This window comes from Marmota monax, unplaced genomic scaffold, assembly GCF_021218885.2.
Source record: "Marmota monax isolate L192 unplaced genomic scaffold, Marmota_monax_Labrador192_F-V1.1 WCK01_AAM20220418_F8-fsc00051, whole genome shotgun sequence".
Classification (NCBI taxonomy): domain Eukaryota; kingdom Metazoa; phylum Chordata; class Mammalia; order Rodentia; family Sciuridae; genus Marmota; species Marmota monax.
In genome coordinates, this window is record NW_026695202.1 from 6,187,800 (window position 1) to 6,202,854 (window position 15,055).

The 15,055-nt window shown below is 53.6% G+C and overlaps 2 protein-coding genes across 3 annotated transcripts in view; one reads left to right on the forward strand and one right to left on the reverse strand.

Annotated features, from left to right (window-relative positions):
* The window catches only part of Timp3 (TIMP metallopeptidase inhibitor 3), a 50,275-nt gene extending 39,956 nt beyond the window's left edge, over window positions 1-10,319 (forward strand). The window contains exons 3-5 of the mRNA XM_046429617.1: window positions 5,524-5,635; window positions 6,223-6,344; window positions 6,564-10,319. Coding sequence (XP_046285573.1) covers window positions 5,524-5,635; window positions 6,223-6,344; window positions 6,564-6,761 — 432 coding nt within the window. The 3' untranslated portion in view covers window positions 6,762-10,319. The remainder of the gene's footprint in view (window positions 1-5,523; window positions 5,636-6,222; window positions 6,345-6,563) is intronic.
* Syn3 (synapsin III) overlaps window positions 1-15,055 on the reverse strand; it is a 427,730-nt gene that overhangs the window by 254,981 nt on the left and 157,694 nt on the right. For both annotated transcript variants that reach the window (XM_046429615.2, XM_058574327.1), the window contains exon 6: window positions 11,989-12,078. In XM_046429615.2, coding sequence (XP_046285571.1) covers window positions 11,989-12,078 — 90 coding nt within the window. The remainder of the gene's footprint in view (window positions 1-11,988; window positions 12,079-15,055) is intronic.

Here is a 15,055-nt window from a genome sequence, read left to right on the forward strand (position 1 = left end):
TGGCCTCGGCCTCGGCCTCTTTCCTGGGCCTCAGTCTTGCCGTCTGTTCCTCTTCATGGCTTGGGCTTGACCTCTAAGGGGCCTTCCGGCTCGGGCATTCTAATTCCAGGGGGTTGGCAGTGCCACTCCAGCAGGAGCTGGTGGTGCACTCTGGGAAGGTGCCTCGTGTTTCCTGGGCACAGAGGCCTGGGGCTTCACCCTGAGCCGAGGCCACTCCTGCAGCCCTGCCTTAGTGAGGGTCTCCTGTGAGCAGAAGCTGGAACCAGGACGCCCACGGGGGACATCGAGTTTCTTTCTCGGGACTGTGGTCAGGTTGGGAGAGGAGAGTCCTGCATGGGACTGAGCAGTAGTTCGAGATTTGATGTGCTCAGGTCCAAGGAAGCTGCTGGCCCTCTGACTCATGGCTCATATGATGTCCCCAGGCATTAGGGTGGGACCTGGCGTGCAGTGGGGACTTGGTGGACGTTTTTCCACCTGATCGTGGGATGAAGCTGGGACCCTAGAGATCTGGAAACTGCCGGAGGAGATGAGCTTCAGCCCTCATGGGGACTCGAGCTGGGGGAGGGACAGAGTCCACAGTGGTAGCCGGCCACCCGGGAGGCCAGCCTCAAGGCCTCATTATTCCTTTCCTGGGGCCTGAGGCTAGCTGCTCTGATTTTGTGGAACCTGTTGCTTTGGATTCAATTTTGGAAACATCTGCAGCCTTCTGGTTATGTAATTCCAGAGTCAGGCCTGGCCAGTTGCCCTCGCCTCCCTGAGCTCAGTCATGAGACCGCTGGTGTCTTCAGAGGCCCTGGGGAGCGGAGCGTGGGCGGAGGTGGGGAACCAGCAAGGGCAAAGCCCACTTGTCAGCCCCTGGCGTCCGGCACAGGAATGCCAGCGCATATTAGACCCGAGTAGAGTTTGGCAACACAGTGCCAGCCTGCCCTGCCCTGCCCTGCCGTGGTCCTCATCACTGGACCCCGAGGCTAGCAAGGAGCCAGGAGGGAGCTAGCTAGAGGCGGCAGTTCCTAGGCTGGCTGGCCTTCCCTCCTACCTTCCAGGCCAGGGTGACCAGAGCCCTGTCTGTCTGCAGAATGTCCCATCCCCCTGACTGGTGTCACATCAGCCAGTGGCACTTGTTAAGAGCCAGATGCCATGTGCTCACCCGCCAGCCTCTGAGCACAGCCTCCACTCCAGGCTGGGGGCTCAGGCTCCTGTTCATCCTCCTCCCCTCGTTCTTGGTACCCGGGGTGAGGAACGCCACGCAAAACTCTTTCATTGACTTCCGACTGAGGCTCAAAGGGGAAATGTAACTCCAAGAACCGGGCATTGAATTCAAGACAGATCTGGTTCCTAAGCTGAGGTATCGGGTCCCCTCCTGGTCCTGTGTGTCCTCATAGGAATTCCCAGATCTCCCTGCTCCCTGACTTCACTCACCAGTCACACTGACTCTCCTACTGGCCCAGCATTATGACCCTTAGCTCAGGCCAGTGCCTTTCAGGCCACCTGCCTGCAAGTCAGGGAGGATGCCGTCCACCCACCCACCCACCGTATCCTTCCTTCCACCTTCTCTGTGCTTAGCCCTGGGCCGTGAGCTGGGGCCGCAGTGATAATACTTGTCACACAGGACAGCATGCAGGTGGCATGTAGTGAGCATTTGGTCTGCACCAACCATTCTGTTAACCTTTGCAGAGGTCAATCCTCATGTCTGGGTGCAAAACAGCCACACTTCACCATCTATTTTACAGGTGAGGCCCCTGAGAATTGGAAGGTTATGAGACAGTCAGGATCGTGCATCTAGAAAGTAGTAAAGCCGACCTAGGCCGCAGGGTCTTTGCCAGCAAGGAGGTAACAGAGATAGTTACTGATAATAACCAATCGGGGCTGCAGGCCGACTGGTTATTCCCACCGGCTTTGGGTCTCCCCCTCACCCCCCTTGTGCTAGGTCCCCCAGGGAACCAAAAGAGGTCGGCCTGGATTCCTCCGTGCATGATCCCGCCCGTAGCTCTTGACATGCAGCTGCAGAGGGTGGATCCGAAAAATCTGGGGAGGAGGGAGGCAGGAGAGCCAGGAGGCGGGTCCTTGTGGGTTTTGGCAGGGTTCTTGGGAGGCTCTGTTTTGGCAGATTAGAGAGTCAGAAGGGGGAGACGGGGGCTCCCCTCAGCTGAGGGGACTGAAAGAGCTTAGAGAACATGAGACCCCAGCCCTGCCTGGCCTCTGATGCCAGGCGGGCAGACCCCCCCACCAGCTGCTAACTCCACAGCCTCTGACCCTTCCCTAGGGCAAACCTCGAGTGTGCGGAGACCCCTGGGTGTGTGGTGAGGGGTGCAGGTGCCAGAACGTGGAGGCAGCTCATTGCAGACCCAGACTTGGAGGCTAGCGGGGGCCCAGGCACTGAGCCGTAGTGCAAAGGTGGAAGTTTCCAGAACTGGCCGCTGTAATCTGTGGGGACCTTATCTCCCATCAGGACCATGAGAAAGCTGTCCACTTTGCCAGGAGCTGTTGTTTGTGCAGGCTCTCGGGCAGGCTGCAGGGGACAACACGTGGGGGACATTATGTCCCAGCTGGTCCCAAGAGAATCCTGGAGGACACGTGCTGGTCATGAGCTTTGCACGTCCTGACTGTGAGCAGGACAGATCTGCTGGGCGGTCAGAATGCTCGGCCCCTTCCCTCAGCAGTTTGTCTAATCAAATAAGCAAAAGCAGGTCTGGCTTTGAAGCTGCAGCTGGAAGGCTCTCTGGCCCCCAGCCCACAGGGAACCGCCCTCCCGCCCCCCACTCTCCTGGGCCGAGACTCTATGGGGTAGGCAGAGTCCAGCTGGATGAGAATGGCCTGCTTCTGAGCAGGGCTCTGGGCCAGCCTGAACCACCACCACTGCTCCTGAGAGATGACACTGGGCAGAGCAGGGACCAAACCCTCCACTCCTCTCCTCCCCAATTTTGGAATAACTGGTTTTAAGCTAACTTTGACTCAATGCTGTCTGCCAAGTGCTATTCGAAGTCATCTAATTCTCAAAGCCACAGATGAACAAACTGAGGCCCAAGGAGAATAAGGAACTTTCCAAGTGGCTAAAATAGGTCAGGGACAAGATTCAAACTGTCAGTCCACGGAACCTGCCTTTATCACTAATCCTCCGAGACACTGGTTGGATTAGGTGACCTTTGGTGTCCTCTCTTATCCTGATTTTCTATGGTTCTCTGGTTTCAGGATGTTAGAAACCTAGTCTAAGCCTCTGAAATTTGCCAAACCAATTCTCAGTCTTCTGTGATTGCAGACACAATATGCCTGTCCATAATCAGACGATTACTATAAAGGGAAGACGAGTCAATGGGTAGAATCTACCTTCGCCATATTGTTATTTTCAGATTTAACCCCCAGCATGTCGTCCCGTGTTTTTCAGGCCCTGTTTTCTGTCCTGTACCCACAGCTCTCCTGTGGGTGAGCTCGAGGAGCCATGTTAAAATACGGGCTCCTTCAGACGGAAGTAGTGGGGAGGCCCAGTTGATTGCAGTGAGCATTTCAGATCTCTGGACCCTCCACAGGGTCTTGACTATGCCCATAAAACAGAGAGAGAAAGGAGAGACAGACACAGAACGAGCCGAGGTTCTCATAGGCTGGGCCCCAAAGACCTAAGCAAGTGCTCAGTGGAAACCTTCACCCAAACCTCGAGGAACTCTTGCACCAACGTGAGAACTTGCTGGGCACAGAAGTAAGGGTGGGGTGTTCTTTGCGGGCCACACTGGATGGCTGCAGCGGCAGGTCCTCTTTAAGCCAGCCGGGTGCCATCCTGACCTGATGCCCTGCTGACCCCCGTGGCCTAATTAAAAACCAAGTGTGGCCAGCACTTTGGCTGTGTTTCCTTGTGTACCTGTGAGGCCTTCAGGGAGAAGACGGGTTCAGAAAGGAGACATCTGAATCCATTATGGTTCTACTTAATAATTATTAAATGCTTAGTTAGAAATCTTTGCATTTTGTGTACATGTTTATGAGGCTCCTCTGGAGTAACGATCCTAACGCCTTCCCCAGATGCTCAGTTCGGCTCTCACCCGCCGCACAGAATTTCTGTCTTAAACAGGCAGAGAGCTTCCCAAACCCCTGAGGTCCAGTGGGAGACTTTAGGAGGATAAAGGTCCTTGTGACCCTCTACCCTTGCCCACCAGCCACTGGTTAAGAGAAGACGAGTTGGCAGTCAGCCCATCGACCGAGTGCAGGCATGAAGGAGGCACCAACGGGGGTGTGTGTGTCTGGCTTTGTATTAATTATCATAAGTAAATTAATAACGCATGCCAGGGACTAAAGTAGGGACATTGTCCTATTGTAAAGCCTTGGGACAGGCCCAGAGACCACACGTGGCCCAGGGCCTGAGCACTCTGAGGCCCAGCCTGGGTGCCCAGCCCGCCCTCCGCGGCTCACACGGAGGATACAGTTGCCTGGGCACATGGAGGCCTGCTGACACTTGTGGACTCAACCCGGAATCGCAGAGTGGATTAAGCCTCTGTGACAGTCCCTGGGTCTGTGAGCGCACACTGACAAAGGAGCCTCAAGAGCCATAAATGGAAATGGCATTTGCTGCAGCAGAAGACGGCGCAGGATGAGGGTGAAGAGCGCGGACTCCGCGTAGACTCTATGGCCTCGGAAAGGCCACGGGACCGTCCTGCGGCTCCTGCTCCTCGTGGGTACCAGGGCAGGATGAGCCGCCTCGCGGAGCCTTATGGGCATTAGATGAGTTGGGACCACAGCAGACTCTCCAAACCTCGGGGCTGTGGCCGGACGGCTCTCCTGTCTCTCCCTTCTCATGACAACCAAACGCATCTCCAGACATTGCCAGGTGTCCCTCCCGTTTCCAAGGAGGGAGCAGTGCCTCCATTCAAGAGCCACTGTATTAGATTACGGCATAGATGAAAATGGTGGGGTGTCAGCGCTCGCATACGGTTCCACTTAATAATCATTAAATGCTTAGATAGAAACCTTTGCATTCTGTATACATGTATATGAGGCTCCTCTGGAGTCACCATCCTAACACCTTCTCCAGACGCTCAGAAGAATACAAACATGGGCCCCCCAGGCCTGGGTTCAGGTCCCCCAGCCACACAGAATTCCTGAGTGTCGTCTGCAATGTGGGATTCATGTTCTCAGGATACCCGTGCACTTTTGTACCTGAAAAGTGTCAAGGATGTCGTGCGAATGCTGGTTGGCTGCCTGTCCTCTCAGAGCTCAGGGCTGTGGCGGGAAAGGCAAGGGGACCCGTTTCATAGCAATTTCTTTGGATTTATGAAAAGGTGTTGGGATTTGAGAAATATGTGGCTGGAGGGATGTTGTGGAGCAGCTAGAATGGGGAATGGGACTGGCAGGACCGGGTCCCCAGGAAAGGCACAAACTAACTCAGAAAAAAGGACAGGTGGCCTCCTCTGGGTGAAGGAGGTCCTGGGTGGGTAGGTCTATGACTTAATGTCTGCAGAGGGGGACCCTGTCCTTTAACTCAGATGACAGTGTGCTGTCTGGGCCCTGGGTCTCTTCTCATGACGTCCTCTCTGCCCACAGATGTACCGAGGCTTCACCAAGATGCCCCATGTTCAGTACATCCACACGGAAGCCTCCGAGAGTCTCTGTGGCCTGAAGCTGGAGGTCAACAAGTACCAGTACCTGCTGACAGGTAATGGCCACAGAAGCACCGACGCCAGGTGGTCTTGGAGCTGACAGGTCTGGGGAGCTGACTCGGGGTCCTGAGGATATTAGCCTGGGTCCCGTGATCCTGAGGCGTCCCCACTGTCGAGTCCAGAACTCTTCCTCAGCTGGACAGGGCCTTTGGTGGCTCCCACACCGAGGCCGGGTTTCGGGTCATCCTGGGCCCTCTCGATCTCTAGTTTGTCAGCTTTACCGTGAGTGCAGATTCTGTCCCACTGCACCTTGCAGACAGCCTGTCAGGCCTTTGTCTGAAGGTCGTCACCTTGGGCAGTCAGTGCAGTAACAGGAAAAAGCAAACCCATCAGGAGGGGAGCGAGGAGCAGGCTCTAGGCCTTGTTCCGAGGCCCAATGGTTCTGGTACCGGGGGCCACGCGCTCAGCCTCTTGGGCCTCATCTCCTGTGAACAGGGGGCCACGGCCGACTCTGAAGGGGTTGGGGAAAGTGAAATAGAATCGTGGGTCTGATGACTGCCCAGCACGGTGCCTGGCCATAGGGCCCTCCCTCTGGCTGGGCTCTGGACCCAGCAGCTCTCCTCTGGCCCCGCCTCCTCCCCAGGCCGCGTCTACGATGGCAAGATGTACACAGGGCTGTGCAACTTCGTGGAGCGGTGGGACCAGCTGACCCTGTCCCAGCGCAAGGGGCTGAACTATCGCTACCACCTGGGGTGCAACTGCAAGGTAAGCCTGGGGCAACTGTACCAGGAATTAAGGGGATTAACATAGCAGCTCAATATCTGGTATACAGTAGGCATCAATAAACGTGAGTTAGTGTTACTTATGTTACCACTAAAGGACTGGTGTGTTCGGCCATCCCCTGCAGTGGTCCTAGGGTCTGAATGTAGACTTGGAGCGGCACCAGGCCCGGATTCCCTCACTGTTGGTTGTATCTTATTGCAGATCAAGTCCTGCTACTACCTGCCTTGCTTTGTGACCTCCAAGAACGAGTGTCTCTGGACCGACATGCTCTCCAATTTCGGCTACCCTGGCTACCAGTCCAAACACTATGCCTGCATCCGGCAGAAAGGTGGCTACTGCAGCTGGTACCGAGGGTGGGCCCCCCCGGACAAAAGCATCATCAATGCCACAGACCCCTGAGCCCAGACCCAACCCCGCCTCACCTCCCTCCCTTCCCGCTGAGCTTCCCTCGGACACTAACTCTTCCCAGATGATGACAATGAAATTAGTGCCTGTTTTCTCGCAAATTTAGCACTTCGAACACTTAAAGAAACGCCTGTGCTGTCTATGGAGTTGATTTGGACTATCCTCCTGGCCCCCTGCACCCTTCTCTTTGGTTTTGACATCACCCACTTCCACCTGAGAATTTCTGGCCCATGCCTATCTTCGTGATAGATAGATAACGTCTATTTTTTTAGGAAAACAGAAATCGAAAAACCTACCACATCCAGGCATTGTAATCCCTACTCCGCTCTCTTCTCTCACACTTGACCATCTCCACACCCTCCTCCCTGTGTCCTCCTCCACCCACTACAGAAAGGACACAGACAAAAGAAGCTGCCGGAAGGCCAGCTCTTTCTAGATCAGTCTAGGGCAGCACCAGGCAGACTCAGGGTGTGCAGAAGATCTTACACCCGGAGGACATGCTACTGCAGGTCCCAGCCAGACTGCCCATCCGAATCTGCGAGCCAGAGTGCGGGAGGGAGGAGCCGACTTCAGGGGAGGGTCTGAGACACGCGGCACACGCGGTTCTCCCAGCCCTGTGATGCTTGGGTTGACCAGATGTTTCTGAGCCTGGAGCAAGCAGCCAGGCCAGATGACAGAGCTTTCTCGGTTGGTGACGACTTAAACATCTGCCTGCAGTCAGGAGGCACCTCGCTTCCTTGTGCACAAGCTCAGGTGAAAGACTGAGATGAATGTCCTTCTTCTCCCCCACCTCCCTTAAGATGTCCCGGGAAACTCTTTGGGAGGTCTGGCCCGGAGGTTGCCTTGATGTAAATCAGAGAAAGACACACACTTTACGCTATCCACAGATATAGCCATGTAGATTTGGGTAGAGATTACTATTTCCAAAGTAGAGTTTAGCTCACCTGGGGGGGATGTGTTTGTATCCACATTTGCATACGCCCACATGGGGACATAAGCTAATTTTTTTACAGGACACAGAATTCTATTCAATGCTGTTAAATACGCCAATAGTTTAATCTCTATTTTGTTGTTGTTGCTTGTTTGAAGAAAATCATGACATTCCAAGTTGACTTATTTTTTTTTCATTTTAATTAAAATTTGGAATCCTGAACATCTTCAGCACCCTCTCTTCCCTATAACTGGGGTCCTCTGACTTCTGTCCTGCTCCTTTTCTTCTGCTCTGTGTTTGGGGACTGTCACATAAACTGCCTCGCTATCTTGGCAGGTGGCAGTGGAGTTTCTGTGGGTCAGGGGCCGTGGGACAGCTGCAGAGCGTCCGGCCTCAGCCAGGTGCCCACCTCTCTTGGGCTTCTTCCCAGCTCCCTGGTGGGTGGATGCCACCTGCTCAGGTCCTCACCTCATGGAGATAATGTGGGTGGTCCCCAGAGAAGCCCCACTCTGGAATCAGCTGTAGGGTTTTTGTTGTGGTTTTTTTTTTTTTTTGGAAATAAAACTATAATATAAATTCTCCTATTAAATAAAATTATTTTAAGTTTTGAGTGTCAAAGGCGAGATGCTGAGAGTAGGTGATGATGTATATTGTTCAGAGCTGGGGGTGGTAGGATGGTGACCTTTAACCTGATCGCTCTCTGTCCCTTTTTTCAGATCATGGGTATTTATCATCTATTAGTATTTGTATCTTCAGTTTATTCCACTTTAGGAAGCAGAGCTGCCCGTTGTAACAAGAGGAAAAACAAAGAACAGACGTAGACAAGGAGATGTAGTGTCTCTCCCACACACAAATACCCAGGCAGGATGGGAGAGGCGGAACTCGGGTTGGATTTCCTTGAGATCATTTCCCCTTGTGGTCATGCCATTTGGCCAGGGGGATGTGGGAGGCTTGGCCTTCTCTGGGGGGCAGCGTGAGCAGGAGGAGCTGAGGGCAGCACATGAGTGGTCTCCAAGGGGTGAGCCACAGACTTGGTTTGGGATCATCTCTTTCAAGCTCAGAGTCTCGCGAGGTGGAGCTCCTGACCCAGCGCGCACGAGTGTCCCCCCACAAGTGGACATCAGCCTCTCCTTCTGGGAGGTGTCTGGCCATTCCCGGTCCCTGTTGTGGTCACCCCTACTGACATAAGAAGGGACTTGGGGTGAGGCCTGATCATGAAGCACCTGAAGTGTCCCTGCAGAGTGAATCAGTTGGCCAAACTGTGGCCCCGTCTGCTGGGCCCTGGGGGGGAGGTCCTGGGCAAGGAAGGGGTGTTTTGCAAAGTGACGTTGTCAAGAGGGCGGTTTTTGAGCTTTCTGTAAGCTATAGCTTTGTTTATTTCACCTGTTCACTTACTGTATAATTTAAAGTCATTTATGTAGCCGAGACACTTCTGTATTTCAATCATATCGTGACTGTTTGATTTTGCTAAATCTTGTGTCATGTCTGTAATATGTGTACCTTGTGTCTAAGAGACAAAAAAATATGGAACCCACATGCCGCCATTTTCCTGAATCAAATTCTACAGTGGAATCGAGGGTAAAATACTTCTACTTGGGCAGGCAGCTGGATTGGCAAATTGGGGAAACTAGAAGGAGCTAGGATTGGGGACACTCTTCCCGTCTCCTCTCCACTGGAGTCCCAGGGATTCCCTGAGTATGAAGGAGAAGGAAACAGACCAAGTGCGTTTCCTGTCCTTGTTTTTTATCAGCTGGCCCTGGTCATGCCCTGCCAACTCCCATTCCTGTTCCCCTGAAGCCCTTTCTCCCACCCCGTTGGGAAGCCATGATTTCTCCTAAAATTCCAGAGCCATGGGACACTTTGGGGCACCTCTTCTGCCTCCTCATCAAGGAAGCCCAGGCTTTTGCTTCCCGGCCAGAGCTCTGCTATGACCAGGGTAGATAATAGTAGATCTCACTTATTTACCATCCCCCACCCCCAACCTGCCTCAGGGCAGCTGAGCTACAGCCCTAGAGCACCGTGACCTGGGACTGGCTCCATCCAGGAGAACTGTGGCCCCAGGAGTCGGTTCCCTTCCCTGCCTCAGCCCTTCCCCTTCACCTTTTACATGACGTTGGACAATGTGGATTGCCCCAAGATGGCACCCAAGGATTTGGCTCTTACCCACTTGAAGTAAAATGATTTTGAGTATTTCCATCAGAGAGAAACATGGAAAAAAAAAAAACTAATGTCACAAGCACAACGAAATATGTCAGGGAGGCGGATATCAACAACTTCCAAATCGGGCTCTTGGCGGGCAAGAAGTGGGGAGAACTGCGTCATGCTCCGGGGCGGGGGCTTCTGAGAGTCTCCCGATCCTCCACCTTCCCCTTTAGCCGGTCTGCTGTGCTGAACCCCAGAAGTGATGGAGAGAAACCACCCAGAGGGAAAAAAAAGAGAAAACCCTGTCCGGAAGGAATGTATTTGTTGCTAAATTTTGTAGCACTGTTTACAGTTTTCCTCCATGTTATTTATGAATTTTATATTCCGTGAATGTATATTGTCTTGTAATGTTGCATAGTGTTCACTTTTTACTGTGTGTCCTTTATTCTAAACAGTAAAGTGGTTTTATTTCTATCACACACCCGCTGTCTCTTGCCTTTTTGTTTACTGTCCGCCTTTGGCGGGGGGGGGGGTTGTACGGACATCGAGGGGCCCTGGAAGCCTGTCCTGCCTGCCCCCGTCCAGGCCCACGCACCTTCCCACCCTCCACACCTGGGACCCCCTGCCCCAGGCCTTTCCCTAGGTGGGAGGAATTTCAGGGAGGAGTCCCAGGTTCCCTTGTGGTGGCTGACCCGGCTTGGTCTTTGTCCCCTCCTGCTACTGGTGGAGTTGTTCCTACTTCTGAAGTGTCTGGGTCTCATCTCATCACCTAGGGGTGGTGCAGGTACAGCCAGCCCGGGGCCTGGCTCAGCCTTCCGTATTTTCTTCCTAAGCATCACCTCCCATGGGGAAGCAGGAGCGGGAAGGCCCCATGACAAGTGGAGATCCCCTCCAGAGATTATAGTGGGACAGTCACCCTCAGGCAGCTCACTGGCCCAGCCGTCACCCCTCCCTTGACAGTCAAGTTCCAGATTCTAGCTTCTGCTCCTAAATCAGGAGGTACTCGACCTACTCTGTACGTGTCTGGCCCAGCAGTTATACACACGATCATTGGGATCTCAACCACCCGTGAGATTTCCCCACTTCCCAGGTTTCTTAATGGAGGGAAACCAAGGCTCACAGAGATCTAAACGCAGTCCAAGGTCCAGCACAAAGACCAAGCTGGAATTCAAACTCAGGCTGGCTTGAGAAGAAGCCCTGAATTTTCTCCCTTGTGTTCACACTTTGTTGGCACCCATGGGCTTCCATGTGTGTCTTTATGCACAAGCCCGATTCTGGATCAGGCACAGGGAAAGAAAATCACTGGGAAACTTCCACTTGGTGACCGGCTCCCACTGGAGCCTGCACCTCTTCCTGTAGGTGTCTCCAACAGGGATGCCCAACTTGGTCCTCCACAACCAGGCCACAGCCCCCAGGGTACAAGGTACACTGTTCATTATCTTGTTCTTCAGAACTCGTGATACTCAAAAGGCCAAGTCCAGGGCTATGGCCCTGCGTTCCCTTGACCAGTTTAAGAAGACCACCGACCGGGCAAGAGGTACATCTCGGGCTGCTTCCAGATGCCAAGAACTCTTCACCTACCTCTGAGCTACCAGGCTCAAAACACATTAACCTGTCCCACCAGGTACCTTCCGAGTGGGAGGCAAGACCAGCCACTCTGACCCGAGTCCCCAACTGCTTCCCAGAGACAACCTCAGGCGTATTCAAAAGTTGGAAAACAGAGCACACACAAGAAGTCACCTTTCAGTAATCAGTGCAGATGAAATATTACCGCTTTTATTAATATAAGAGTTGAAACCAGGTCCTGGCAAGTGCCCTAGTGTAAGCAGCAAGCCGCACAGACACGCCTCTTCCCCTCTCCTCAGCCTCTGGCTCCAACATTCCAGCTCCCCGACTTGTTGACCATTTCCAAAGCCACAAGGACTGCTGTTCACCCCGTCACGTGCCCACAGCCTGCATTTCCCTGGGATAAGTGACTCTTTCGCTAGGAAAGCAGGACGTTCCCCCAGGACCCTGCGGTTCTTCCTCGGTCCAAGCGCTCAGAGAGCGATCTCCAAGCCCAACTTCCCTGTCCAAAGAGACCGAGGACATAGACACCTGTATCTGCTCCATATCAGCAAAAGAAACAGAGTAGAGACGGTGACTCACCATTGGCTTATGGTTGGGGAAGAACGTTTGCTCCACAAGAGGGAACTTCTCAGGGCCCAGGGAATGGAAGATCTTAATGAGCTGCGAGAACTACGGATGGAAAGGGAGAGAACATTAGTCGCTGTTTTTACCTGCTAAGGGAAACCACCCACTTGGTCCTGGGGGTCAGGTGTCTGGCCTCCAGTAGCTTTCACCACCCCTCGACAAAAGCCAGCTTCCTGGGCTGGACAGTCCTCCTCTCCAGCACCTGGCTGTATCCACCCCTCCATACCTGCCCAAGGACCAGGAAGCAGGTGGATCTCTGGGTTCAGCACAACCACATTTAATGAGCACTTACTACATTCTCAGCATTCCACCCAGGGTCCTCGTCCACAGCACAACCTGCGGGCTGGCCTTCACGCCACCCCCGCTCGCAATGCCTTTCTTTCTACCGTGGTGGGGTAATTTTTGGTGTAGACACTGGGTTTAGCATTCCTGGGTGCAAAACCTTGATCTGTCACTCACAAGCTGTGTGAGTTGGGAGGTCCCTGAAGGTTCCTGAGGTTTGATTTTCTCGATGGTAAGGAGGGGTCCTACTTCGTTGCAGTGTTAAGGATACATGACAGAGCAGCGCCTGGCCCCTGGGAGCCTAGAACGTGAGGCGCTATGATTGACACACATTTTTCTCTGCTCTTCAACCTACTTGTTTCCAACGGCTCAAGCCACGTCCCCTCCCACTGTGCTCCTCCTGCCTGTGCATTTCCCCACTGGAGGGAAGATTAGCTCCTGTCTCCAGAGAGAGAGGGAAAGTCCGGGAGCAGGCTCTCAGGCTTCGTGCCAGAACTGGGCTCCACTACGGGGACCACAAACTGCACCTGGGGGACAGACTGCAGGTGCACATTTGGGACGCTGATGGTCTTGCTGGAGTACAGCATGAGGGTTCTGGGATCTGGAAACCAGTCGGAGTGGGGAGGGAGGGTCCCTGGAGCAGATGACTCATGGCATCTAAGATTCAGGTGCCACTATTCGGCAACCAGTTACTACTAGGTACGCAGGCTTGGCTTTCCTCATCTGTAAATGGAGATATTAACAGCAGGGAGGGGAGTCAGAGTGGGGGCCGGGGAGGGCCCTGGAGCAGTAAGAGGGTTCAGGTTCTCTGGGTGTGCAGTGAGGGAAGTGTGTGCTAAGAGCCTGGGAGGTTGCCAGGGCAGTGGCCTCAGGTGCAGGGGACAGCAATTGAAGAGTCTTGACGGTGTCCACCATAGGCTACCAGGACCCCCAGGCCAGACCAAGGAGCTTAGAATCCACCCAAAAGGTGAAGAAGAGCTTCAGGGAAGAACAATTTAGACTCTCAAAAGAAAACAAGCTGGGTGTAGTGGTGCACGCCTATAGTCCCAGAGGCTCTGGAGGCTGAAGCAGGAGGATCATGAGTTCAAAGCCAGCCTCAGCAAAAGCTAGGCACTCAGCAACTCAGTGAGACCCTGTCTCTAAATAAAATACAAAATAGGGCTGGGGGTGGGGCTCGAGTGCCCCTGAGTTCAATCCCTGGTATCCTCCCTCATAGAAAAGGAATTGTGATTTGCTGCTGGGCGCAGGTGGTCAGGGGCTGGGGGCAAGCCTTATGCAGACTGGCTGGGGGCACCTCAGTACCAAGCCTAGACAGAGAGAACAGGGCAGCCCAGGAACTTTCTGCCTCAGCCCAGGATTGCTGTGCAGACTATAGGTGGAGCCTGCAGGTGCAGTTCAAACTAGAGCCAACTGAGAGGGCTCGAGAGGGCTCGGGAGGCCTCGGCAATGTGTAGGGGGAATGATGTTGGGTAGGGGGTCCCTCGCTTCCCAGGTAAGGGAACTGGAGTCCAGAGAGGGAGAGAAATTCTATGCAAGCTTTGGAGAGGCTACCAGTTACTTCTTGCTCCCCAGGCTTGGGTTCCTTCGAGGAAACGTCTGCACAGATGGAGATGTTAACAGCAGCTACTCATCAAGGTAGTTCTGAAGATAAAACACAATCTTCACGCCAGGGGCTCAGAACAGAGCACAGTGAGTGCCAGAGAATTCAAGTTGTGACCATCATGACCACTACGTGGAAAAACAAAGCAGATGAGCTAATATTGAGGAACCTTTCCTAATAGTGGCACTTGAATCTTAGATGCCATGAGCCAAGAGGCTCGGTTAGAGCAGAATGGGAAGGAGCCCAGGGATGGTTTTGGTGGTAAAGACTGTATACAATTAGTGCATGTCGGTCCTTCCATAAATATTGAGTGACAGCTCAGCATAGACTTGTCCCATATACAATGGACAATGATAACTGTCACCATTTACTGAGAGTGTGTTGTGCCAGCCACCATTGTAAGCACTTTACGTGTATGAACTCAAAACCAGACCAGAAAGCCTCTCCTATTATCACCATTTTCCAAAGAAGAAAGAAGTTGAGTTCGGACAAGTGAAGCAGCCCTGCCTGAGGGCCCGCAGCTCCAAAGTGGAGAGACCTGGACTGGGCGGCCGGGCTGCAGAGCCCACGCCTCGGCCGCTGCCCCACCCCCCATGTGGCCACAGAGAGACAGGGAGACGGGGCCAACCCGACGGCCCCGAGCCGCACAGAGCACATTCTGTATACACAGTCTCCGCTTCCCTGTCCTCTGTCCTCCTTCATGTCCCCCTTGGTACTTATCGCAAGGCATAGCGCCTAGTTGACATGTTTACGAAGGCACTTCAAGTGCTGGAGCCCTTTGGAATGTGAGATCCGCAGGGTGGGCAGGGGCTGGGGGCTGATTCCTTCCCCGATGTGTTTCTGGGACTCTGGACAGTCCCCGGAACACAGTACACACTCAAAAAATCATTTGCCGCGCCTCTGAATTCCTTCCAGTAAGGGAGACAGATAGTTCACAAATGAGCAGATATGGTTCCAGGTGCAGATCAGAACTGGGGGGGGGGGACAAAAAGCAGAGTAAGGGAGGGGGGCGTGGGGGGCTGGCTGTTCTAGGAGAAGCCGTCTTGGCGGTATTTGGATGGAGGCTCAAACAAATCAAGTGAATGAATGAAACTAATGAGTCACGGGGAGAAATCAAGTCTCCAGGGCGGAAAGCAACGG